This window comes from Schistocerca piceifrons, chromosome 9 (assembly GCF_021461385.2).
Source record: "Schistocerca piceifrons isolate TAMUIC-IGC-003096 chromosome 9, iqSchPice1.1, whole genome shotgun sequence".
In the NCBI taxonomy this organism is placed as follows: Eukaryota; Metazoa; Arthropoda; class Insecta; order Orthoptera; family Acrididae; genus Schistocerca; species Schistocerca piceifrons.
This window is the reverse complement of record NC_060146.1, coordinates 132,976,486-133,004,484: the sequence shown is the minus strand read 5'-3', so window position 1 is coordinate 133,004,484 and position 27,999 is coordinate 132,976,486. Positions and strand designations below refer to the sequence as shown.

At 40.2% G+C, this 27,999-nt stretch overlaps 1 protein-coding gene across 2 annotated transcripts in view; it reads right to left on the bottom strand.

Annotated features, from left to right (window-relative positions):
• LOC124716963 (nuclear RNA export factor 1-like) overlaps nucleotides 1-27,999 on the bottom strand; it is a 155,845-nt gene that overhangs the window by 45,819 nt on the left and 82,027 nt on the right. Inside the window, exons 10-13 of one of the 2 annotated variants that reach the window (XM_047243562.1) lie at nucleotides 26,116-26,225; nucleotides 22,349-22,385; nucleotides 18,558-18,611; nucleotides 4,792-5,021 (exon numbers count right to left, since the gene is read on the bottom strand). In XM_047243562.1, the coding sequence (XP_047099518.1) occupies nucleotides 4,792-5,021; nucleotides 18,558-18,611; nucleotides 22,349-22,385; nucleotides 26,116-26,225 (431 nt within the window). The remainder of the gene's footprint in view (nucleotides 1-4,791; nucleotides 5,022-18,557; nucleotides 18,612-22,348; nucleotides 22,386-26,115; nucleotides 26,226-27,999) is intronic. The other variant, XM_047243563.1, reaches the window with a different exon arrangement.

The following is a 27,999-nucleotide window of genomic DNA, read 5'->3' as shown; positions in this document are numbered from 1 at the left end:
TGGGACGTTAGACAGAGAGTAAGGGGGAGGGTGGGGGGAGTGGAAAAGGAGACAAGTGAAAAGACTGGGTGCACTGGTGGAGTAGAGGGCTGTGTAGTGCTGGAACAGGAATGGAGAAGGGGCTAGATGGATGAGGACAGCAACTAACGAAGGTTGAGGCCAGGAGAGTTACTGAAACGTAGGATATATTTCAAGGAGTGTCCCCACCTGTACAACTCAGAAAAGCTCGTGTTGATGGGAAGGATCCGTTTGGCAAAGGGTGTGAGCCAGTCATTGAAATGAAGAAGGTCGTGTTAGGAGGCATGCTCAGCAACAGGGTAGTCCAGCTGTTTCTTGGCCACACTCTGTTGGTGGTCATTCATGCGGTTGTCATGCCCACGTAGAATGCAGCACAGTGGTTGCACCTTAGTTTGTAGCTGAGATGACTGATTTCACAGGTAGCCCTTCTTTTGATGGGACAGGTGATGTTTGTGAACGGACTGGAATAGGTGGTGGTGATGGGAGTATGTATGGGACACGTCTTGCATCTAGGTCTATTACAGGGATATGAGCCATGAGGCAAGGGGTTGGGAGCAGGTGTTGTGTAGGGATGGACAAGGATATTGTGTAGGTTCGGTGGGTGGGAGAATATGACGGTGGGAGGGGTGGGTAGGACATTCCTCGTTTCAGGGCACAACAAGAGGTAGTCAAAACCCTGACAGAAAATGTAATTCAGTTGCTCCAGTCCTGGGTGGTACTGAGTTATAAGGGAAATGCTCTTCTGTGGCCGGACAGTGGGAATTTGGTAGGTGGTGAGTGACAGGGAAAATTTGTTTTGTGATGGGAGATTTGTTTTTGTACCAAGGTTGGAAGGTTAATTATGATCTGCAAAGGCCTCAGTGAGACCCTTGGCATATTTTGAGAGGGACTGCTCGTCACTGTAGATGTGAAGGCCACGGATGGATAGGCTGTATGGAAGGGACTTCTTGGTAAGGAACAGGTCGCAGCTGTCTAAGTGGAGGTATTGCTGCCAGTTGGTAGGTTCGATATGGACACAGGTACTGATGTACCTATCTTTGAGGTGGAGGTCAACATCTCAAACCCTGCCCTGCTATCCCTGCCCCTCCACACCCCACTCTCCTCCTCACCCCCACCCAGCTGCCTCTCCCATTATGTGCTGCTGCTTGCTGCTGCTCGTAGTCGGCTTCAGCTGACAGATACTGTGGTCATCTGTCTGTTTTTGACAAAGGCCTTGTTGGTCAAAAGCTTATTTTGTGAAGTCTTTTTGTTGTGCCTATCTGCGACTCAGCATCTCCACTATATGGTGAGTAGCAACTATCCTTTTCATAATAGTGTTACATTCAACAAGGGTAAATATATATAATGCTGTTTAGATGCATACACGATTCATTATAGCAAAATATGGTAACACATATTATATAAGCAGAATTTAGATAGCAATAAATATTTAGATTGCAAATCAGAGAAATGCGTTTTGAAAGCAAATGATACAAGAAAAGGTTAAATTAAATTTTAATTACACATTTGTTTTTGTCACTAACATTATTTCTGAGTTTTTGACACATGTTTAACAAATTTATACAGTCAAATGTTTGGAATAAATAGTGCAAATATTTGAAAGTAATTTCATGTCCTAACAGTATGTTCCAGAAAGCAGTTTTACATAGAATAATAACAATTTAATGTTTAATGGCATAGTATTTTGAATAATTACATGTGCAGGCTGATGACACATTGCAATTTGAGAATGATCACGATTTACAGTAAATAGGAAAATTTTGCACAATTCTGATCTTTCTATCTGATTCTTCTTTGAAATAAGGAAATCAGATTCTACACTAGCCTGTGTCATTGCAAGGTGTCACTAGAGGACATGAGAGTTCGAGGCATCCTGCCTCGAGTTCACCTGACAAAAATATAGAGAAAATTTGTGACCTCCTGAAAACTGACCATCATTTCTCATACAGAGCTATCATTGAAGAACTAAACATCTTTAAATCAAGCATTCAAGACATTCAACTCAATGTTATAAAGAAGACAAAAGTGTTGTGCAAAGCTTTTCCTGCACACCTCGACTCCCAAACAAAAACAGCAACAACAACAACAACACATGGCTGTCTGCTGTGACTTGATTGAAATGCAAAACACTTACAATCTTTCTATTGAAAAATTTGTCAGGGGTGACGAGACTTGGTGCTGTCAGCATGAACCTACCACAGAACGACAAAGACCAGGATAAGCCAGCCGCTGGTTCATCGAGACTGAAGAAGGTGTGAATCACTAATCCAAAGTGAAGACAGACAACGCTAATTGCCTTTTTCGATGTTCACAGCATTATCCTCACGGAATTTGTTCGCATCAGCACAGATGTACACAGAAGAGCCAAAGAAATTGGTGCACCTGCCTAATATCATGTAGGGCCCCCGCAAGCACACGTAAGTGCCGCAACACGATGTGTCATGGACTCAACTAATGTCTGAAGTAGTGCTGGAGCGAAATGACACCATGAATCCTGCAGGGCTGTCCATAAATCGATAAGAGCGCGAGGGGGTGGAGATCTCTTCCGAACAGCACATTGCAAGGCATCCCAGATATGCCCAATAATGTTCATGTCTGGGGAGTATGGTGGCCAGCGGAAGTGTTTGAACTCAGAAGAGTGTTTCTGGAGCCACTCTGTAGCAATTCTGGACATGTGGGGCATCACATTGACCTGCTGGAATTGCCTAAGTCTGTTGGAAAGCACAGTGGACATGAATGGATGCAGGTGATGAAGCAGGATGCTTACACACGTGTCACCCATCAGAGTCATATCTAGAAGTGTCATGGATCCCATATCACTCCAACTGCACACGCCCAATGCCATTACAAAGCCTCCTTCAGCTTGAACAGTCCCCTGCTGAATTGCAGAGTCCATGGATTCAAGAGTTCGTCTCCATAGCCATACATGTCCATCTGCTTGAAATGCGACTCGTCCGATCAGGCAACATGTTTCCAGTCATCAACAGACCAAAGTCAGTGTTGACAGCTCCAGGCGAGGCATAAATCTTCGTGTTGTGCAGTCATCAAAGGTACCACTCTCACCACATTCTTGGTTATTAAACTCTGAGTTTGGCACTCCCATGTTATACCGAAAGAGAAAAATAGCTGCTCAAATGCCAAGACAGCGTTTTTAGTATGACACATTAGATGATTATCTAGATATAAGTAAGTTTGTTGCCAAATTCAAAGTCTCGCTTAAACTGAAACCTAGGTTTCCTACAATTCTTATTCTGCTCTTCATCCCCTTCCCCTGTAGGCCACACCCAGCCTCACACAAAATGGTGATCACTGTATCACTGTACAAACCACACGTCAATCTTCTGCGTACTCAATGATGACACCATGTTCAAAACAAAATATTGAAGTTCGTATTTCTCGTTATGCAACACATGTCTCAGGTACACAATCTACCTGTGATTGATGACACTTGGCAGCCCTGTTTTGCAATTTCACCATAATGGTATTTTCTCACTGCCATTGTGTTTTACCAATGAGATGCATTGCACTCTCCTTCGAAGGCACAGTTCCACAGTGTCCATACTTTTTCAGCTGCCTCATTTATGTACAACATTTGATTTCATACAGCAGAGAAACCCATACATAACATTCCACCAAATAATGACAAAAATTTAAATTTAAGACTTCACCATGCAGCGACAGACTTACACTAACCTTGCAATTCCCTGAAAGCTGAACACTGGGTATAGGGTCAGGACTTGAACAAAGACCTAACCATATATCTGAGCAAGATGCATCTTCTGCACTCCCGTTTTGCGAGATGAACTCTTCTAATACTCAGAAGTCCTTGTCTAGCAAGATATGCAGGACAGAAGGTACTGACGTTTTATCGTCTCTCCTGTGACCATTATTACTGTTGTCATAATTGTAAAACAAAGAAAAGAGACGAGAAAAATTGTATGAATTTAACATTTGTAATAGACAGTTTTATATTGTACTGCATACTGAAAATTGTCGTTCTCGTAATTTATTGGAAAACTGTATAATGCTGAGCGGGATGCTAACTCCTTCTATGATCGAATTTATACTACTGCAAAGTGTGAAAATAAATACCTTATTGGTGAAGCGTGCAAAGAACCTACACTGTCTGAAGAACTTATTCCAATTGATTTCCTGTTTATATGGAAGCTTTAAATGACAGATCAAACGAGAAAAGTATTTTCATAAAATTACAAGGTATAAAGCAATCAAAGATTATCTGTTGTTGCACTATTAATATGTGAAGATCTGTCACCTAAAAGACTTACACAGTTGCAAAATTTTAAAAAGTTTATTTAAAAGAAAGCAATGGTATCTTTTTCCTTTTCAGTGATATTCAAGGCAGGAAGATCACCAGATTTGACTGATTGTGGGGGTATTTCAAAAAGTGTGTGTGTGTTAGCAGACCCCAAATTTTAACGGAGTTGAAAGCTGCAGATAAGGACGCAGTGGCTCTGGTTGATCAGTACCTGCTGGTCCAAGTTAAGAGTAACTACTAGTGAAGAATTGAAAATTGTATTTGGGAGAATGGCTGACACCAGGGTGACATGTTTTTTATGAGAGACCACTTAACTGAAACAGAGGATAATAACTTTCACTTTTGTATTATGAAAATGTTTTCCTTAAAGGTCAATATACTACTGCTCTTCTGAAAAATCATCAATTTTTCCCTTAAGTCACCCTGTATTTGCACATGTTATATTCTCGAGGAGCCTGCAACAGACAATGACACAATACTGGTGGAGTTGCACTTACCTCGCACTGGTTGCCGTGCTCTGTCCAGGAAGATACGTGCTAGAGAGAGAGAAGTAGGCATCCTCATGGTACAGATCCCAAAGCCAAGTCCGATCTTCACTATCGTACAGTGTGAAAAAGTGCTCAATAAACTGGTCAGCCAGCTCAGCTGAGTTACCGTGGCTGCTCCACAAAATGTAATTCGGCCGCCACTGTGGCAAGTGCAACACACTCTGGACGTAAGTCCCATCCTAGAGAGAGGATCAAAAATAGCTGTATATCCTATGGATAAAGGACAAATGTAAGGATGTAGAGACGCATATCACTAGGGGTAAGATAGATACTGCCTACAGAATAATTAAAGAGACCTTTGGAGAAAAGAGAACCATTTGCATGAATATCAAGAGCTCAGATGGAAACCCAGTTCTAAGCAAAGAAGGGAAAGCAGAAAGGTGGAAAGAGTATATAGAGGGTCTGCTGTCAAACTCCATCTGTTGCATGACTCCTGAGGAGAACCTCAAACAAATAACAACAGTACAAAACTAATATTTGAACAAGTATAGGATATCATATCCATACAAGTAACAACTTTCTGGACTACCCTCGTCCTTTTGTTGTTAGTTGCATTAGTTGGACACACGCTAGCTCTTTTACAGGTGATGAGGGTACACAAACTTTCATGTCTCTAAAGCTTGTGGGAAAATTTCAGAATTTAATTCAGCCAGATTCTATATGCTCACATAGGCTGCCCCCACACAAATGAGTAAGCGTGCTTCTATTTTCTAAGTCATATTGAGACCCTGTGACTGTCAAATACTTCTGTAAGTGGTAAAAGTTGTCATGTTCCCAATAAATCTGACATTATTGTCTGCGGGAGGATCGGGCCATCGCTATATCTCAGAGCAGTGTACAATACGGAGATCTCGCTTTATTCGTGATGACGTCAGGTGACACAAGACTACTCTCTCTGTCACACAAAGCCCAAAAGGAATGCTTCAGACTGGCAAACACAAAAACAACAGAATGTGATCTAAACTAACATCTATACAAACTAAAGGTAACTTTAAATACCATGAAGATGACACTATGCAACTTATGACCAATATCTCACTAATGTGAGATTCGTCACACTTGTCCATTTTTAGACTACTACAATATGGGAGTAACTGATCAATCGACTAAAGAATAATTACCGATAAAACAACAGCAAATTTCATACTCTCTCAGCCATTTAATTCAAATATGAAATGTTGTAACAAGAATCCTTCCTTTTAATTATACAATAAATACTCCAGTATTAATCATGTCTACTTTTTCTTCATTATCATCATCTGTTCTTTACAAAAGAAACTCAATGTATACCAAATGCCACTATGTTCTACTTTGAGGGACCTGTCACATCTGGCCATATTACACTCTTCACTTATTTTACTCTATTACAAAAAATACATATTCCATATTTGATAGCCACAATAAGATGAATCACAATGATTTGAAACTGGTAAAGGTACCCTTTGAATAAAGGAACTGAAAGTAAATTTGTGGCTGGTTGCTGTCCCAATGCCATCAACATTTGTCTTCAAATAACAGCCACGGTCTCCATCATGTCATCATATGACAAAATTGCAGACACAATATTTTTTAATATAATATTTAATATGATTTCATACTTAGAAAAATCTTAAGAAATATTTTGATTAGGGGCTATTTCGAAGCTGCTTCAAGATGGTACCAGAAAGTAGATGGGTTCACGGGATGGAATGCTCAAATATGGATGAAACAAAAGAATGGTACCCCATAAGGGGAAGCAAGAAATGAAAAGAAAGGTTAGGAATGTTAGGACTAAATATAAAAATAAGACAGCCCCTGAAGACAGGTGTTCTTCCCAGGCTACAATCCGGGATCCCTTCCTGGAAGATACTTCGGTGGTGAACAGGAGGATACAGATGCTCATCAGTGTCACAGAACAGACACCACGAGCTTAATGCTCACATGCCCTGCAAAAGTTCTAACACCCTATTATGGAAAGCCTATGGAGAGTGATGCACTGCTATAGCAACTTCAGTCTGACATTTGTACCAGACTACAAACTGAACCGAGTAATTAGCCCACATGCTGCCCTTTCTTGGCAAAAATGAGAATAAGCTTGAACTTATACTGCAGTTAAGCAGCCTTCAAAAATTATACAAACTGAACCAATATTATTATTCACACAATTCCAAAAAGAATAACTTCTCTTTACACAAAATCTGTACCATGTTAATGTTACCACCCTATGGAAGTTACCAAAGCCACAGCTCAGTAAATCAAACCTACAAAACCCCACTACAAAAATAAATAAAAATTACACTGAGGTGACAAAAGTGGTGAGATACATCCTAATATTGTGCTGGATCTGCTTTTGCCTGGCACAGTGCAGTAACTTGACATGACGTGAACTCAATGAGTCGTTGGAAATCCTTTACAGAAATATTGAGCTGTGCTGCCACTATAGCTGCCCATAAATGCAAAAGTGTTGCCGGTGCAGGATTTTGTCAACAAACTGACATCTCGATTATGTCCCATACATGATTGATGGGGTTGACATCATGTAGTCTGGGTAGCCAATTCATTTGCTCAAATTGTCCAGAATGTTCTTCAAACCAATTGCAAACAATTGTGGGTCAGTGACATGGCACACTGTCATCCCCAAAGATTCCTTCATTGTTCACGATCATGCACCCATGAATGGCAGCAAATGTTCTCCAACTAGCCGAACATAACCATTTCCAGTCACTGAGTGGTACAGTTGGACCAGACAGCCCAGTACACGCCATGTAAATACAGACCCGATCATTATGAAGCCACTGGCTTGCACACTGCTTTGTTGACAACTAGGTCCACGGCTTGTGAGGTCTGCACCACTCTCAAACCCTACCATCAGTTCTTGCCTACTGAAATTGGGACTCATCTGCCTAGGCAACAGTTTTTCAGTGACCTAGGGTCCAACCGATATGATCACAAGCCCAGGAGAGGTGCCGGAGGCGATGTTGTGCTGTTAGCAAAGACATTCGTGTCAGTCGTCTGCTGTCATAGCCCATTAATACCAAATTTCGCTGCACTATCCTAATGGATATGTTTGTCATACGTCCCACTTTGATTTCTCTGGTTATTTTACTCACTCTTGCTTGTCTGTTAGCACAGACAACTTACACAAATGCTGCTGCTCTCAGCTGTTAAGTGAAGACCGTTGGCCATTGCATTGTCCATGGCGAAAGGTGATGCCTGAAATTTGGTATTCTCGACACAACCTTGACACTGAGGATCTCGGAATATTCAATTCCCTAAAGATTTATTAAATGGAATGTCTCATGCATCTAGCTCCTACTACAATGAAAGTCTATGAAGTCCCATCACGTGTCCATAATCACGTCAAAAACTTTTCATATGAATCACTTACATACAAATGACATCTCCACTATACCTTGTCTACATGATATTACCATCATCTGTATATATGCATATCACTATCCTATGACTTTTGTCACCTCAGTGTATGTACCACTAACGTTAATTTAGAAACTAGTTAGGGGATTGATGCAGTCATCAATGTAGAGCATGTCTCTCCTAGGGGTTGACTCTTAGAGGATGTTCTTCATCCAGCATTACCTGCTACTTCCCCGCATAGAGGATAAAAGACACTAAGTTTCATTTAAAACAGTTACAGTGGATTCTCCACAAGTCTCTCTTTTACACTACATCAATAGTGTTTCTACACAACTCTTTATGAGTATTCACACATGTTCTATTATGGTACACCACAATTGTTGCTGCCCCCTAGCAAGGGCTCAAAGATTCTCAGACCACAATACATTTAGGTACATGCATATAAAAACAGTACTACACCATGCAATAAAAAGCAACCTCCACTCCACTTCCTGCTGGCCAGCATTCCTGCTCTTCATGATATAGTTTTATGCTCTGTTTTCATTTTCTAACAATCCCTTGCAGTTAATATATAAAACAAATGTGGTCAGCTGTGAGACTTATCCAATAATACCTTCTCAGATCATTGCACTGCCAAACATTCATTCCCCCCAAGTGCCCAACCATAGTTTGAGTACTCTGAAGATACTTCAATGCTCAAAATTTTGAGAGTGTTTCTCTAGTATTTACACTTTTGTCTACTCACTTACAAAAAATTATACATCTTGAGTGCTAAACATTTCCTTGGTCATTCCAGTAGTGGGACTGGTTTGCACCCTTGCCTTGGGCTCTGGCATAATGACAACTACAATAGGTCCTTCATACAATGGATAGAATTTCTCAACTACTTTCTCACTTTTCATATTATGCCTGTGACTTTTATCAATAACTAAGTCTCTTATGACACTGCACTGGGGTTCCACATTCTCATCTTTTCTTCCATTTCTCTCCGACACTGATTACACATTCCATTGCTCAGTGGCCACAAAGTGTTCTGTTATTGTTGGACGTAGAATAGTATGTATATGTGAAGTAATTACTGTAACTGTTTTAAATGAATAGGTCATTTCAAGAAGGTCATATGACCATCACCACCACGTTTCAATTTACTTCAAAGTCTGGAAGTACTAGAAGAAATGTGCATTCCTTGTGAAAAGGCCGTATCCTTTTCAATCCTATGTCGGTGATATTAAGGGTTTTACTTCATGTTCTGCAGGAAAGAGACATACCTCCTGCAGTACAGTCTTTTCAGGGTCACCAGCTGTTAGGTTACATGTTGAACACTGCAAGTGATGTGCACCAAGCATGTATTTGCGTAGACAATTGACAGTGCTTCCTCATAGGGTTATGTAATACTCTTATTTACAGTCAATGAAAGTGATAGTGTCAGTGATTGTGAAGTATAAAGAGAAGGAAAAAGGGCAGTTTGAGTAAATGTAGCGAAATAAAAACAGCAAAAATCAAAGGGAAAAAGCATGTGAGCTACAGTGGAATTGTTGTGCAGGCACGACACAACCTAAATGCAAGTAGGTGCAGCTACTGATGTTGAGCGTAGAACAAAATAGCCATACCTTTGCTGATAACATATTGCCACATTGGACAATACTCTTAGAAATCATATATTAATTAGTCTGCATCTGTGTCTTGAAAAATGGGCTGTTTGACCACAAGTTGGCTGACTGTGTTGGTGTTGCCAGGTGCCCAAGAATGTGTTTTGAGACTGAGAGGAATCGCAAATGAAAATGTTGACACATATGAATAGTTTTGCCGACAAAGACAAGGATCATTATTTATAAGGTCTACTTGATGGGCATCCAGTAAAAAGTGAAAGGAAGTCAAATACTACAAATACCAAAGGTGAACCCAAATTTGTAAAAACACATTCTTCAGTCTCCATGGAATTGGTGAGAACATGTTTGTTGTTTAAATCATCGAGTACTGTTAGACAAGCTCACCGGCTGACATGCGGGGCAAGTCGGAGGGTTCAAGACATACCTCAATCCTCGGAGAATTATGTTCTCTGATTAACGGCCATACTGAATCAACCCCTGTACATGAAGTCAATTATTCAAAAAAGAGACATAGAAAATATTTACACACACACACACACACACACACACACACGCAAATGCAACTTGCACAGAAGTCTGCAGTGTCAGACAACTGAAACCACACTGCGAGCAGCAGCACCACTGCATGATGGAAGTGGTGACTGGGTGGAGGTAAGGAGAAGGCTGGGGCGGGGAGAAGGAGGGATAGCATAGTGGGGATGGCGGACAGTGAAGTGCTGCAGTTTAGACGGAGGGCAGGAGAGAAGGTGGGGAGGGGAGAGGGGGTAAGTAGCAGAAAGGAGAGAACTAAAAAGAAATTAAAAGGCTGGGTGTGGTGGTGAGATGATGGCTGTGTAGTGCTGGAATGGGAAAAGGGAGGAGGCTGGATGGGTGAGTACAGTGATTAACGAAGGTTGAGGCCAGGAGGGTTATGGGAACGTAGGATGTATTGCAGGGAAAGTTCCCACCTGCACAATTCAGAAAAGCTGGTGTTGGTGGGAAGGATCCATGTGGTATAGGCTGTGAAGCAGTCACTGAGATGAAGGATATCATGTTTGGCAGCGTGTTCAGCAACAGGGTGGTCCACGTTTTTTTGGCCACAGTTTGTTGGTGGCCATTCATGCGGACAGACAGTTTGTTGGTTGTCATGCCTACATAGAACGCAGCCACTGTGCTCCCACTACCTTCCCTGACACTCTACCACTCCCACCCCTTTACCTCCTGGATCCCTATTTGTCACTGTTGATGTCACCTCCCTATACATCAACATTCCTCATGGCCATGGTCTTACCATTAATGAACATTATCTTTCCTAACATCCTTCAGATTCCAAATTCACTAGCTCATTCCTCATACACCTTAATAACGTTACCCTAACCCACAACTATTTCTCCTTTGAGGAAGGTATACAAAGAAATCTGTGACACAGCCATGAGCACCTGCATGGCATCCTCCTACGTAACCTGTTTATGTGCCATCTAGAGGAGACCTTCCTAACCTCCCAAAATGCCAATCTCTTAGTCTGGATCATGTTCATTGATGATATGTTCATTGATGATATTTTCATGATCTGGACTCAGGGACAAGACACACTATCTTATTTCCTTCTCCCATCCACTTCACCTGGTCCTCCTCAACCCAGTGTGCCACCTTCCTGAACGTTGACCACCTCCTCTCTGGTAGGTCCATCTGCACCTTTGTCCATATTAAAATCACCAACAGTAACTGCATTTCAACAGCTGTCATCCCTTTTGCACCAAAGGATCCCTTTCATGTACCCGGGTCATCCGGGGATGGTGTATTTGCATGACAAGAACTCCCTTGCTCAATTTGCTGAGGGTCTCATCAAGGCCTTCACAGACAGGCACTACCCCAAAGACCTGTCCATAAACAGATCTCTCATGCTGTTTCACCTCACACCCCCAATCCTCCCACCACACCCAAGAACTGGCCACAATGGAGTGCCCCCTTTGTCACCCTGCGACCAACATGGACTGGGACAACTGAACCATATCCTTTGCCAAGACTTTGATTACCTCTCATCATGCCCTGATGGGAGGGAAACCCTACCCGAAATCTTTGCCGTTCCTCCTAAAGTGGTGTTTCATCACCTACCCAACCTCCACAATATCCTAACCCATCCCTACGCCACTCCCAATCCCAACCCCTTGACACAAGGATCGTATCTCTGTTGAAGACTCATGTGCAAGACCTGCCCAACACATCCAACCTGTACTTGCTATTCCAGTCTGGTCACAGGTTTATCCTACCCCTTAAGGGGCTGGGCCACGTTATTTACTAGCCCTGCTGCAACCATTGCACAGTTTTTTTTTTTTTTTTTTTATTGGCATAGCTACTAACCAGATGTCCGCCAGGATGAATGGCCACCGCCAAACTGTGGCCACAACCAAAGCAGACCACCTAGTGACACTACATGTGGCTGAGCATGATATGCTTGATTTCAATGGCTGTTTAACTACCCAAGCCTTCTGGATTGTTCCCTTCACCACCAGCTTTTCTGAATTGCGCAGATAAGAATTATCCTTACAACACAATCTCCACTCCCACATGTATCCCGGCCTCAGCCTATGGTAACATACTGTCCCCACACCCTCCACAGAAGAGTTTCTGCACCCTCTTTCCTATCATCTCCTCCGCATTCTCGTCTCCCAGCTTCTTTGTTTTGCTGCCCTCTACCAATGTACCAGCCCATCTTTCTCTGTTCCTCTCCTTTTTGCTCCTTTTTTCCCTGCCTCCCAGCCCCACAATCTGCTGATGCCACACCTGTTGGCATTCTAGTCCTTGCACAAACTGCCAGACAATGTTCCTCTGTCCCCCCAGCTGTACACTACTACCCCTTCCCCTTCTCCGTCCCCTCCAGGTTGCAGCTGCCATCTCATGTGATAGTTGCATTCTGGCCCGAGCTGCGGGAGTTGGCGGTCATGTGTGCATGTGTTGTGCTTGCTTGTGTGTATGAATGCTGTGTGTTTCTCTGTTTCTCTTCTGCTGATGACAGCTGTGGCTGAAAACTTTGCGTAAGTGTCTTTTAATTGTGCCTTTCTGCAACTTAATGCATCTTCTTTATGGTAAGTAGCAATGTCTTTTCCTACACTGTTGATATTCTTATATGGATTTTTCATTGTTCAAATTTTACAAGAAAATTGAGGCAATCATGAAGCTTGGCCAAAAAACAATAGTGTAGGAGACATTACTACAGTGTGTAAACTTTTAGATGACAGACCTCTCCCTAGTCCTGAATCGGTAGAAGTCGGTAAACGTCGGCAGGCTTCGGTAGGGACGCAGTTGCGACTGCTGCCAACATTATGTAGCTGACTGTGTTGTACAAGGTAGCCATTGTCGTCTGCTTCATTATTGTTTTGTGCTGTACTGTTCTGCTTGTTTTTATTGTGCAGTTGTGCTAAATATTATCAAAATGAGTGAAGAGGCAGTTGCTGGCCTATCTCGGGAGTCGCCAACGACCCCTACCGGTAGGCCTACGGTTAGAAGGAAACCAGTATTATGTAGCGATGCTCGCAAAATTATATTGCATGTGACTGAATGCTGCGAAAGGGAAAGGGAGCAGAAAAAATTGCTTCCATTACTCTTTTCCGGTGTTCGGAGAACAACTCACCAAAGTTTCATTGCAATCGGATGAATGGTTTGTGAGCGCATAGTAGGCAAACATACATACATTCATTTTTATATATATAGATTTTAACGTACTTGACGATTTCAGTTTCATTTACGAACAACATTTAAAGCGAGTTTTACTTCCAAGCCTTTCATGTAAGTATGACGCGCAGTTTGTAGTGCCAGCACTGCAACTGGTAGATGTGCCTTGTCACTCCCCCCCTCCCCCCCCCCCCCCCCCCCCCAACGGCTCCTCTCCCCTCACCAGCCAATGCTTGCTTCCTCCTCTCCCCGCACTCCCCTCACAACTCTGCCATCTTACAGTTAACACACTGTACTGACTACATGCAGAACATCCCAATGCCTGATATTCCAGTGCAGGAAGTATTTTATTATAGACTACTGTGGGTTTCTGTATTTTGCATTGTCAACTTGTGGGATGATAAGGCAATGGTTTTCTAATACCATGAAAGACAGGCTAGTAAAGGACCCAATGAAGTCTGCTCATTGCTAAACAAGTATTTTCAGGAAAATATCCCCAAAGAGGTGACAGAGCTATATATCTTCTCAGATAGATGCCATGGTCAAACTAAAAACAACACTATGGCCAGATTTTTTTAGCTGCACGTTTGAATAGATTATTCATTCTTTTCCAATCAGAGGAGATTCTTTCCTGCCTTTTGATAGAGCTTTTGTCACAGCAAAGAGACATATTTGCAAGACTGACTGAATATATACTCCAGACAAAATCAACACACTAATACAAAGAGCAGTTTCTAATTTCCAAGTTCATCCAGGGCGAACTAGTGACACCATTGATTTTAAGGCATGGTGGCCTAAACAATGTAAAAAGTCAGGCATATCAAGGAAATCATTGGCCAAAATTTCACGTGAATATTGTGCAACTAAACATGGTTTGTTGAAAACACACCAGTGGATGAAAGGCTTGCAGCAAGGAGACTTTTTTTTTTATTTTTATTTTTTTAAAAGGAAGCCTGTGGGGTCTACGCCTGGACTACCAAGCACTTTTGCATACAAAGGAAAACTTCCAATCAACATGAAAAAAATTGCAGACATTAGGAAACTGATTCAGTTCATACCAGATGATAAATTAGAGTTCCACAATTAACTTTGTGAGTGACCTATGAACACCTTGAATGAGCATGAAGAAGACTTTTGATGATTAACAGTTTTTCTGTTCTGTACTGTTCTAAACTACATAGATTGTGTAATAAAAATCCTGCCAACATATGCATCATATCTCAGTTTTTATTACTTATATTTTTATCACTTATCTACTTGAAACAGCTGCAAGTTATCAATTATTTGTAGAATATTATTTTTCATAAAAACAATCCCACTTGAAAAGGCCATATCTCCACATTGGTTGCTCTGCTGTAACACAGGTCACGTATTGTTTTAGCACATGATTTTATGGTTACGTTGTGTTAAATATTCTACTCTATAGTCTAAATATAAAGCACGACATTTTACACTTCATTTTTGTAATTCAAACTGTTTTTTCTTTCTCCTGAAAATTTTACTGTGGCGGATAAATGGCCTTCTTGAAGCGATTGATTCAAATGTCTTCTTAAATTAATAATATGTTTTCATACACAGCACACACTTCTTTGTACCAAAATTTAAATTCTCTTATTGTTTGCTTACATCACCTCTGACAACCCAAGTTTAGGTAATTACTGATATGTGAATTCTGTGGAGCAGATCTTGTATCCAAATCATTAATGAGGTTCCAATTTTGGCCTGTAAAATAGTAACAGTAGAGAGTAATTTATCCTCTATGAAATCTTTATTGGAATCGATTCTTTCACTGCCTGAGGATCTGAACTGAAGTCTGATTAAAATTACTTGATAGTTGACACTTCATGCATTAGAGGTGGTTTCGACCAATCAGAGTGCTCAACGCCATGATTGAACCATTTTGCCGTTGCCTTATTGCATCAATTGGTCAGTCCACTCCCAATTCCTTGTCTGGATTTCTTAATGCGTGTGGATTCCAAATCCTGGGTGAGCCCCAGTGCCCCTTTCATTTCACATTGCATCACACACACACACACACACACACACACACTCTCTGATGCTGATGAAATACACAAGTTTCAAACAGAGCACTAACCAAACACGTACTGCATCATTTTGCACAAGACATGATTCAGTGTGACAATACATTTGTTATAATCACAGAGACGGCTTTACATTAGATAAGCTTCAAATGACATTGCATGAAACTGAACATTTTTATGACTACAATTCCTTGTTGTGACTGGGTCAGCAAAGTCAGAACATAAAACAGAGTAGTGGTGTATTGCAATATTTAGAATGCTAACTTGATGAGTGGAAGGTCATTGGTTTGAATCTAGTCAAATGTGAAGAAATTTATTTATTTCTAAATCCAATCAAAATAGCTTTGACTATTATATATATTCTATTAATTGGTTGAAATGTAATTTTTTTTATTTCTAATACTTTGCCACATAATTTTCATTATCGGATTGAATATTTTATTTGTGCTTGTTTTTCTTCCTATAATTCTTGTTTTGTTTGAAAAGTGCCTGTGATACCTATGACCTGTAATGAAGTACCAATCAGGGCCGCTCATTAGTTGGTAACACAGCAGCTCATGTAGCCAGTGTGAGAAAAGTTTCAGGTAATCAGTGATAGCAGAAAATTATGGTTTGCTTTCAGTGTTGAAACTGAAATTTTTATGTCTAGAGTCTACTCATAGAGGTTAGTTTTAATCACTGTGAACAAAGTGATTGTGATTCTAGTTCTGCTGGTGATTGTTAAGTGGCATTATCTCAGATACATTGCACATCATGAAGTAGTGAACCCAAATCATCCAATTTATCATCTACGCTAGAAAGTCTTCCACGCATTTGAGAGAATCTCTTGTCTATTTGAGAAAATCTTTCTTCCATTTTACAAAATCTGTTGTGTGGGAAAATCCTTCATTCAGTCTTGCTGCCAGGTTTGACAATGCCTATATAATTTTTTAAACACTTGTTTGTTTTTCCACTGTGAGTGCTATGATCATTACTCCCCATACAAATAATAATTAAAAAGACTTGCAGAATTGGTACTCACAATAATCAAGAACTTACAATAGTAAATGCTGCTCCTTTTTATATAAGTCACCTATAACCTAATGAAGTTCACTGAACAGGTTCATTGCTGAAATTGAAATTTTCTAAAGAAGGTAACTGTGTAAACTGAAATTGACCTATTCAGGCCACTGCATGAACTGAAATAAATACCCCACTGAATAATAAAAGATCTCTTATCCAAACAGAACCCACCAGGTATTGACAAAGTGAACCCCAATAAAAGATGGTATGGGCCACATCAGCTACTCATCTGTAGAGGTTAAATGAGTTCAGCAATTGCTGGATGCCCACTGCGCCGGCTCCCACTGATATTTTGAATGGCTGGATGCGAATTGTCGCTAGACAAGTGCAGCATGCTCACTGCATTCTCTGTCACCACTGCCCTAAACAATTTCTCTTGCAAAATGAGTTACTCGCCTGTCACGCAGATAATATGTGCGGAGCTTCTATATGTACCTTTGGCTTCAAATTTGATACTTCCTGTCTCATGACCATTAAACATACATTAAATTTTCAGACAATCTTCTTTGTATTTAATAGTGACTAGTTATTACTGCAGAACAATGGTTATTACAATTTTGCTCTCACGTCGAATGTTTGAAGACTTCTTGTGGATTACAGTTCTATGTAAAGTTCATTCTTATACATTCTGTTAAGGCAATATTAATTATTTTAACAATCTTTAAAGCTCAGCTAATGAATCATTATACACTTTCTTGTTGTATCAGTTAACCATTAATCTGACTTCCAATTAATGCAGAGTTCACATAACTGAAAACGATTTATATGTAAAGTGAACACCGCTCAATTATGGTATTCCAAATCCACTTTTGATAAATCTGTCAACTCACTCTAGAAAAGAAGCTATTAATGCAATCTTCAGCTGTACAATAAAATTCAAAATGAACACAAGAGTCTTGTGTTCTTTTTTGTTGCAGAGTTGCTCAGCCTTGAACACTGTACTGCAGCACCTCAGGGCATAACAACATGGTCTGAATTTTTCCTCTTCTTGTACATTCAATATTCTTCACAATGGTTGCCCTGTGGAAGTTGCAAAGTTCTGCCAAGACTAATTACCAAAATTATAACGATTAGTATTTCCTTCTCAGCTAATGTCTTCACTTTACCAGATTTTCAAAGCAACAACAGTGTTACACACATCAAAGTCAGACTAGTACCTGTTTGGTTTATCACTCAGATTACTGCAGCTTTGTTCTTCAACATTTTCAATACTAAAATCCACAATGATGGTGTTTCAGTGATTTCTTATTCTTCTAGCACACACCGATTAAAATACTTTCATAATTTCTGAATATCCATGAGCCTTTACAATCAAAAAGTTTCTGTTCGAAGCCCATGAAGTCCACAGTCGGTATGCCAACCAGGCAAAATCACTGAGAGCATCAATACAATCATCCCACCGATGTAACAGGTTGATGATACCCTTTTGGTAAAACACTGTGTCCAGCTGCACGAAGAGGTCTGTAACGACCTGCTGGATATCCTTATCTGACAAGAACTGTCGACCCTATGATGCCTTTTTTAAGGGATCGAAGGCATGATAATAGCATGGAAAGAGATAAGGACCATAGGGTGTTTGTTTGAGCATACCTCATAGCTTTTGCATTGTTAAGTTGGCATAACTTCTGCATTATGAAATTTCCAATATGGTGACGTGCATTATCACGAAGCATCATTCCATAACAGTGGTTTTCGACAAGCATGCTCCCCCATACACATTCTTCATTCTATGATGGATGTCTACTGGTATTTGGTAATAATACTACCATAGCACACGTTTTCACATTTACCACCCTCACATCAGAAAGACACAAATGCCACATTAATTCCTTGTTTACAAGTCAGTGTTTATACATTCACAATGGAGTCATGCTATGTTGCACATATGCTGAATCAAAGCCCTCAAATGGAAACTTTTTGTTCCCTTATAATGCAGTATTATATGAATTATTCATTTGTTCTCATTTATGCAAGGAATTATGCTAGGATGGCATACTCTGAGGTCCACCTCGGGAATCCATATTGTGTTGGGGGCCCCATGTAGCAGGTACTGTAACACAGAGATCGCTGCTGTTAAATTTTATCTGCTGCATGCCTTCCAAAAAGTACTTCAGACAAATAATAAAATACAAAACAAATATTTAGAACTGTATAGGAGACCATCTAAACACAAGTAATAACTTTTTGGACAAGTCTTGCCCTATTTAATCATACTAAAATAATAATTAAATTTGCTGAACACATGCTACCTCATTTACAGATAATGAGGGTACAGAAAATTTCACACCTATAATGCTACATGAATTCCTTGTCCATGAATCTTGGACCTTGCCATTCATGGGGAGGCTTGCGTGCCTCAGCGATACAGATAGCTGTACCGTAGGTGCAATCACAACGGAGGGGTATCTATTGAGTGGCCAGACAAACATGTGACTCCTGAAGAGGGGGAGCAGCCTTTTCACTAGTTGCAAGGGGCAACAGTCTGGATGACTGACAGATCTGGTCTTGTAACACCTACCAAACTGGCCTTGCTGTGCTGGTACTGTGAATGGCTGAAAGCAAGGGGAAACTACAGCTATAATTTTTCCCATGGGAATGCAGCTTTATTATATGGTTAAATGATGATGGTGTCCTCTTGGGTAAAATATTCTGGAGGTAGAATAGTCCCCCATTCGGATCTCCATGCAGGGGCTACTTGGGAGGAAGTCATTATCAGGAGAAACAAAACTGTTGTTCTACGGATCGGAGCATGGAATGTCAGATAACTTACTCGGGCAGGTAGTTTAGAAAACTTAAAAAGGGAAAAGGATAGGTTAAAGTTAGATATAGTGGGAATTAGCGGAGTTTGGTGCCAGGAAGAACAAGACTTCTGGTCAGGTGAATACAGGGTTCCAAATACAAAATTAAATAGAGGCAATGCAGGAGTAGGTTTAATAATGAATAAAAAAATAAGAGCACTAGTAAGCTACTACAAACAGCATAGTGAATGCAATAGTGTAGACAAGATAGACATGAAGCCTACCACAGCAGTACAAGTTCATATGCCAACTAGCTCCACAGATGACGAAGAGATTGAAGAACTGTACGATGAGATAAAAGAAATTATTCAGAGAGTGAAGGGAGATGAAAATTTAATAGTCATGGGGGACTGGAATTCGACAGTAGAAAAAGGAAGAGAAGGAAAATTAGGTGAATATGGAATGGGGGTAAGGAATGAGAGAGGAAGCCGTCTGGTAGAATTTTGCATACAGCACGTGGAAGAAGCCTGGAGTCACTGGAAGATTTCGGATAGATTATAGAATGGTAAGACAGAGATATAGGAACCAGGTTTTAAATTGTAAGACATTTCCAGAAGCAGATGTGGACTCTGACCAAAATCTATTGGTTATGAACTGTAGATTAAAACTGAAGAAACTGCTAAAAGGTGGAATTTAAGAAGATGGGGTCGGGATAAACGGAAAGACCCAGAGGTTGTAGAGAATTTCAGAGATAGAATTAGGGAACAATTGACAAGAATGGAGAAAGAAATACAGTAGAGGAAGAATGGGTAGCTTTGAGGAATGAAATAGTGAAGGCAGCAGAGCAGCAAGTAGGTAAAAAGATGAGGGCTGGTAGAAATCCTTGGGTAACAGAAGAGATACTGAATTTAATTGATGAAAGGAGAAAATACAAAAATGCAGTAAGTGAAGCAGGCAAAAAGGAATACAAACGTCTCAAGAATGAGATCAACAGGAAGTGTAAAATGGCTAAGCAGGGATGGCTAGAGGACAAATGTAAGGATGTAGAGGCTTTTCTCACTAGGGGTAAGATAAATATTGTCTACAGGAAAATTAAAGAAACCTTTGGAAAAAGAGAAAGACTTGCATGAATATCAAGAGCTCAGATGGAAACCCAGTACTAAGCAAAGAAGGGAAAGCAGAGAGGTGGAAGGAGTATATAGAGGGCCTATGCAGGGGCGATGTTGTTGAGGACAATATTATGGAAATGGAAGAGGAGGTAGATGAAGATGAAATGGGAGATACGATACTGCGTGAAGAGTTTGACAGAGCACTGAAAGACCTGAGTCGAAACAAGGCCCCCGGAGTAGACACCATTCCATTGGAACTACTGACGGCCTTGGGAGAGCCAGTCCTGACAAAACTCTACCATCTGGTGAGCAAGATGTATGAGACAGGTGAAATACTCTCAGACTTCAAGAAGAATATAATAATTCCAATCCCAAAGAAGGCAGGTGTTGACAGATGTGAAAATTACTGAACAATCAGTTTAATAAGCCACAGCTGCAAAATACTAACACGAATTCTTTACAGACGAATGGAAAAGCTGGTAGAAGCTGACTTTGTGGAAGATCGGTTTGCATTCCGTAGAAATGTTGGAACACGTGAAGCAATACTGACCCTACGACTTATCTTAGAAGATAGATTAAGGAAAGGCAAACCTGCATTTCTAACATTTGTAGACTTAGAGAAAGCTTTTGGCAATGTTGACTGGAATACTCTCTTCCAAATACTGAAGGTGGAAGGGGTCAAATACAGGGAGCACAAGGCTATTTACAATTTGTACAGAAACCAGATGGCAGTTATAAGAGTTGAGGGGCATGAAAGGGAAGCAGTGGTTAGGAAGGGTGTGAGACAGGGTTGTGGCCTATCCCCTATGTTATTCAATCTGTATACTGGGCAAACAATAAAGGAAACATAAGAAAAATTTGTAGCAGTAATTAAAATCCATGGAGAAGAAATAAAAACTTTTGGTGTTTGCCAATGACATTGTAATTCTGTCAGACACAGAAGGGCAGTTGAACGAGATGGGCAGTGTCTTGAGAGGAGGATCTAAGATGAACATCAACAAACACAATACGAGGATAATGGAATTAGTCTAATTAAATCAGGTGATGCTGAGATAATTACATTAGGAAATAACACACTTAAAAGCAGTAGAGGTGTTTTGCCATTTGGGGAGCAAAATAACTAATGATGGCCAAAGTAAAGAGGTTATACAATGTAGACTGGCAATGGAATGAGAAGCGTTTCTGAAGAAGAGAAATTTATTAACATCGAGTTTAGGTTTAAGTGTCAAGAAGTGCAGCTATGTACGGATGTGAAACATGGACAATAAATATTTTAGACAAGAAGAAAATAGAAGCTTTCGAAATGTGGTGCTGCAGAAGAGTGCTGAGAATTAGATGGGTGTGACTAATGAGGAGAATTGGGGAAAAGAGGAATTTTTGCCACAACTTGACTAGAAGATGGGATCAGTTGGTAGTACTTGTTCTGATGCACCAAGGGATCACAAAGTTAATATTAGAGGGCAGTGTGGAGAGTAAATATCATAGAGGGAGACCAAGAGATGAATACACTAAGCAGATTCAGAAGGATGCAGGGTGCAGTAGTTACTTGGAGACGAAGAAGCTTGCACAGGATAGAGTAGCATGGAGAGCTGCATCAAACCAGCCTCTGGACTGAAGACCACAACAACTACAACAATGCTCACAGGAATTCTGTACCCCTAGACCTGGTAACTGGCAATGCATAACGGACCTTCCCCCCTCCCGTGCCACGACGGTTTTTCCTTTTCAAATATGCTTCATATTGTAATCGATAAAAGAATTAAAGTAAAAGTAAGAAATAACACTATAAATGGGCAATTACTTATACTCAGAATCTTTGAAAGTGGCTCGATTTGTCACTAATAGATGCATTATTGGTGAGATAAGAAATTCTTAAGGGCTTCTAAAATCTAAAGTAAGAAGAACTAAAGTTAAAAGGTCATGCATACTTTGTAACTTACCAATTTAATGAGATGGGGGAAGTTCGCTCTGACAACGCTGGAATGTAAACAACAATATTAATATTATTTGGCAGCTATTTTCCTGAAGTAAAACATTAGATACAACACAGTTTCAAAAGAGCTGCCTCATTAAAATACAACATATATGGCAACAGCATTTAAAAATGGTTGGTGTATCCATTCAGTAACATCACTTATAAAGATCCAATATCTAGACTCATGTTACAGCTAGGCGCTTAAAGTCATTGCATCTTAGAATTAAATCTTACATATGTGGGTTACATATTTGGGGCCAGGCTACAAAACTTTTAAGTTCTTGGTGCCCATACAAATTTCTACTTTGAAAATGTCAGAACAACAGATATACCTCTCGATTTTAAATCTAATTATAAATTGAAATTAATTTAAAGAGTACATCAAATTAATGTAGCAAGCTGATGACCTGTATAAAAATGGGAAAAATCCAGACACTTGGAGGGGACAGAATTACACCGAATAAAAATTTTTTAAAAGTGCTACAGGTGTGTGAAGTTTTCTGTAACCATGTCATCTGTAAAATAAAAAGATTGTCTGTTGTTAATTTTATAATAAATATTATGATATTTAAATATCACAGAAATGTGTCATTTTGTGTATCTGGTATTCAGTATTAGTTCAAATATTTGTTTTGTATTTTACAATTTGCTTGATGTACTCCTGGTTGGAGTTTGCCAGTAAATGTCTCTCTGTCACAGGAGGTTACACGTGGAGCTACCAACATTGCTTGGACTGTGAAGGAGGGTCTCTGAGTAATAAACGAGAGCTGCCAATGAAAATACAATAATATATATAACGGACATGTTAAGAATTGTGTGAAGTCCAAGTTTAGTGTGAGATTAGTATCAGCTCGATACACTACTATGCAGGCAAGCATACAATAAAAGCTGATTTATCAACATAAAAGTTTTCTGGGTATTGTACCACGTCATAATGCATAAAACTACTGCTGCTGGAGAAAAACCAATGTTTTGGCCACAGTTGCAGCGGCCTTATTCTTGGTCTAATGGTGCGTTCTAGCTATGCAGTGTCCTTTATATTTTGTTGTTACTGTTCCCTGTGCAAGACATTATGTCATAATTTTAAAAGGGTAGTTAGTTTCATTGGTCACTTAAGAAGGAGAGGGAACTTTATTTTAATAGGTTATTACGGTGGAGGAAGAACACAATATCTGTTGTCTATTGGCTCTCGTGTTATGTGCCATGATTGGCGGTCACCATCAAATGAGAAGTGGGCTGCTGTTTACCAAATACTGGACGTCAGCCACGCGGCGGCAGTTACTCATTGGGAGTGCTCGTGCCTTGTGTTGACAGTGCCGTCTGTTGGGCTCTGATTGCTGGCAACCAAGATGGGGCAAGCCTGAGTCCATCCTCCCTGTTCATGTTATTAGGGTGTTTTAAGTATTTTGATTGCCCCTCTGATTTTCCGTTTTGTCATAACCAGCTGCTTGGCCAACACACAGGCTTCATTGAATTTTATTTCTTTTCCACAGTCTTGCTGATGTTCTGCCACTGCAGATTTGTTGTGTTGCCCTAGACAAATATAGCACTTGTGTTTCTGAATGCGCGTTGTTATTGGCCTACCAGTGTCGCCGATGTATGCCTCTCCACATTTGCATTCCAGTTTGTAAACGCCTGCAGTGTGTAATGCATCCACTTTGTCCTTAGTGGAGCCTAGCACGTCCTGGATCCTGCGACCACCATAGAAGACAGGCTGCACCCCAACGTGATGAAGGTGTTTGTCTATTTGGTCAGTAACATTTTTCACATAAGGTAAGCGCACTGTTGGCTGCAGTTTGTCTATTTTTTGCTTATCTTTCTTACTTGTGTTCATTGACAAGGTTGTGTGGATCAACCTATGGCTGTAGCCATTGGCTAGAAACATTGTGTGTAGCTTTTTAAGCTCAGGTGTAATGATTTGAGCATCACATAGGCGCAAGGATTGCCAAAGAATGGATGACAGAGTTGTTCTGCGCTGGGTGGTGGTAGGAATGGGCGTGCAGATACCTGTCTGTATGTGTAGGCTTGCGATATACTCTGTACCCCAGTGTGCCCTCCGTTCTCCTGTATACTTTGACGTCTAGAAATGGTATTGCACCATTCTTCTCTACTTCGAGCGTGAACTGTATCTTCCCATGCACGTTGCTCAAATATTCGTGGAACTTGTGTAGCTCCGTTTCACCATGAGGCCATATAGCAAACGTGTCATCCACGAAAAATTCAGCAAAGCCTGTGTGTTGGCCAAGCAGCCAGGTATGACGAAACGCAAAATCGGAGAGGCTATTTAAATACTTAAACACCCTAATAACATGAACAGTGAGGATGGACTCGGGCTTGCCCCAGCAATCAGAGCCCAACAGACCGCACTGTCAACATAAGGTACGAGCACTACCGGTGAGTAACTGCCGCCACGCAGCCGACGTCCAGCATTTGGTAAACAGCAGCCAACTTCTCATTCGTTGGTGACTGCCAATCATGGCACATAACACAAGACCCAATAGATTATGTGGCTACAAGCAATCTGAATAGACCAGCAGAAAAGTTTTGCTGTAATAGTACTTGGAAAATTGCAGCCAAATATTTCCAGGGTTTTTGAGAACTACATTATACTGCTTTCGAAATCAATGTCCAGCAGCTACCTTCAAGTCTTATGAGTATAACGAAAATTGAAGGAGGCTGGCCCATTAGACCCCTTGTAAGAGCAGCCTATAGTTGAGACAGAATAAATTGATTGCTGCCAATTGCAGTGGATTGGATCTGGTAGCTGTGTGGCCCTGCCTCGACCAATAACCCAACATGATTTTGTAATCATATCTGTGGAAATGCATCAGTGCTGTCACAGCTTTGTAGATGGCTATTGTTTTTGCTGCAGCCAGCAGCGCTTGGTAATTGAAAGCTGACAATAGTGCTGCGAGCTGTCACAGATCTACTTATACTACCTCAACTAGTCTTAACTCACATGCACTGATGATATATTTCAAATATAAATCTGTTATAAAAGTTAGCTCCACATCTACATGAAAATAAAACAAACCACAAATTACATTTTTTATTTTAATAGTATGAAGGTGTGCTGAAAGGTAATGCCTCCAATTTTTTTATGTTAATCTCTTACAGCTTTTTAATAAAACAAACTTTTATAACTTTCTACATCTTCATTCTTCGTGTCTACATATTTATTTCTTGCCACAGTCACCCTGGCGACAAACACATTTCTCCAAATGACATACCAGTTAGTTGATACCATCACTGTAAAATGTTAGACTTTGTTGACCTCACCTCTACGTGCACTGTTTCATCACTATCACAGTGAAGTCCTCAAAGCTGTTCTATAAGCTTTGGAAACAGATGAAAATTCGAAGGGGCCAAGTCAGGACTGTATAGAGGATGATCATTTACAGTGAACACACGGTGTCAAATTGTTGCAGATTTCACAGCACTTGTGTGTGGTCTGGTGTCACGCTGAAGGAGAGAGTGGTCATGTGTGGACGAACTCTTTAATTTGTGCTTTCAGTTTTGTGAATTGTTTCTCACGCACTGGCATACTTACGTTACACACCGCCATGTTACACACTACAATTCAGAGAGTTGCAACTTGCATCAACGAAGTAATATGCATGAAGTGTAATACCTCAACTGAGTCTAAGAGCAGAATAAAAAAAAATTGGAAACATTACTTTTCAGCACACCGTGGCACACATTGGGGATAAAGAAGAAGCAAGCAGTACTAACCTTGTGTAAGTCTGTTCTTCTCTATAATTCCCACAGAAAGGATTTTTATGCAAGTACAATTCCGTGACAGGTAAAGACTTGAAGATCACCAGTTCAGAAAATGTCTTAAACTGAAAACAAATACAGTTTTAAGGAACATTAAGTAACACACGCACACATATTGGACATTAACACCTCACCTTTTTCATGGAACTAGGTGGGAATACCACAATTCATCTTATGCATACATGGTCACTACAAAAGAATCATTAGATTTAAACATCATGTACCTCTGGGAAAGGCACAATTATGTCATTTTTCTCAATGCACAGTGAGAGAGCACATTTCATTTTTTGAGCTGCCATTTTATGAACTTCCTTGTGACCAGGCAGGTCATAGCATTTTCCAAGTAACTGTTTCATATGCAACCCCTCAGTCAATTTCTTGGCACTGGATTTCAAATAAGTTGTTCCATTAGTAAGTTTACTGTTTCTTGATGACATGTAATGCTTCAATCTCAAGTCTTGTAAGTTAATTTTAGAAAGAAAACAAGCTTCTGGTGATTTTCCCATAGTAAAAATCCAGAGCAACTGTCTGTCAGGGTTTCTGGAGCTTTTTATAACCAGTAGTCAGCCAACGATTGGCGGATCGTGTCATAGTGACACCCTGCTAGAAGTAGGGAGCAAGCAGTACATGCTGTCAGACAATATACAGGGAGACCTATGGAAAAAAAGATGGTTTTAATTTGGCTAGCACACTGCTATTCACTGTTGATCAGGAAAGAGCACGTATGTCAACATTGGAGCCGTGTGCCGTTTCAGTTGCAGTGGAACATCAGACAACAGAGCACTGTGTGTTTGTGTATCTCAGTACTAAACGCCGCACCTGTCGTTGCAGCGAAGCAGAAATTTCTTCACAAAGATGTTACAATGGATTAGTTTCCGGAATAACAGGAAACATTATTATTAATAAGAAGCTGTTAGGTGGAAATAAAAATGTGAGGACATCTGAAAATATGACAACTGTGAGAGAGGTAATGGTAATCATGGGTCTAAGATGATCCACACATCAACATGTAAATATAATGTATCTGTCTCAAAATGAACAACGTTAAAATTGTTTGATTTGTTATACAGGATATGAGTCAAGTTGAAAAAGAAATGCAAGTGCCCTTTTTATAGAAAAAAAGTAAATGCAAAAGAATGAAACACATGATGTTAGTTTGTAGGCATTACTGCAGTACCAGTTATGATTCTAATTAGTTACAATACAATAACAAGCTACTGAAGCACACATTGAAAAGTTGCAATATTTTTACAGACGTATCATGCTACAACAGACGCAATAGCATTTTTAAATGTACATAGAAATGTATTTTTTTGCCTTGTTTTCAAACTGTCAATTAGTCTTCCATAAATTCTTCAGAGGGATTGTACCACTTCTCTGCTAAAAGGCTGTACAGGCATAATCTCAGTGAGCCAAGCTCCACGGTAAACATATTCCCACCTTTTAGTTTATTATAAATCTTGAGTCTTGGATGTGATGGTGTATGAGCATGAAGCTTTAATCAATGTGTGTCCGCAGCTTGAAATCTTCTTTGCGATGAGTGCTAGAATTGTGGTAGCAATGGTAACTTTCCAGTATATAGGTGTTATTCTAGATGAAAATCAAAAGTTCATCAATGTATAGAGGCAGACTGGTTAAAATCTTAAAAATTTTTTAAATAGTAGGAGACATGACTCTCTGTTGTGTTATATTTCCGATGGTTTTCGTTTTAAGAAACAGAAATCTAATGTTTCTGGCTGAATTTCTCAGACCCAATAACAGACACAAAGTAGCTGTAATACACTTTGTTTTTTATGTATACTTCTGTGATTGGCACTAGATAAAAAAAGATACAACAGA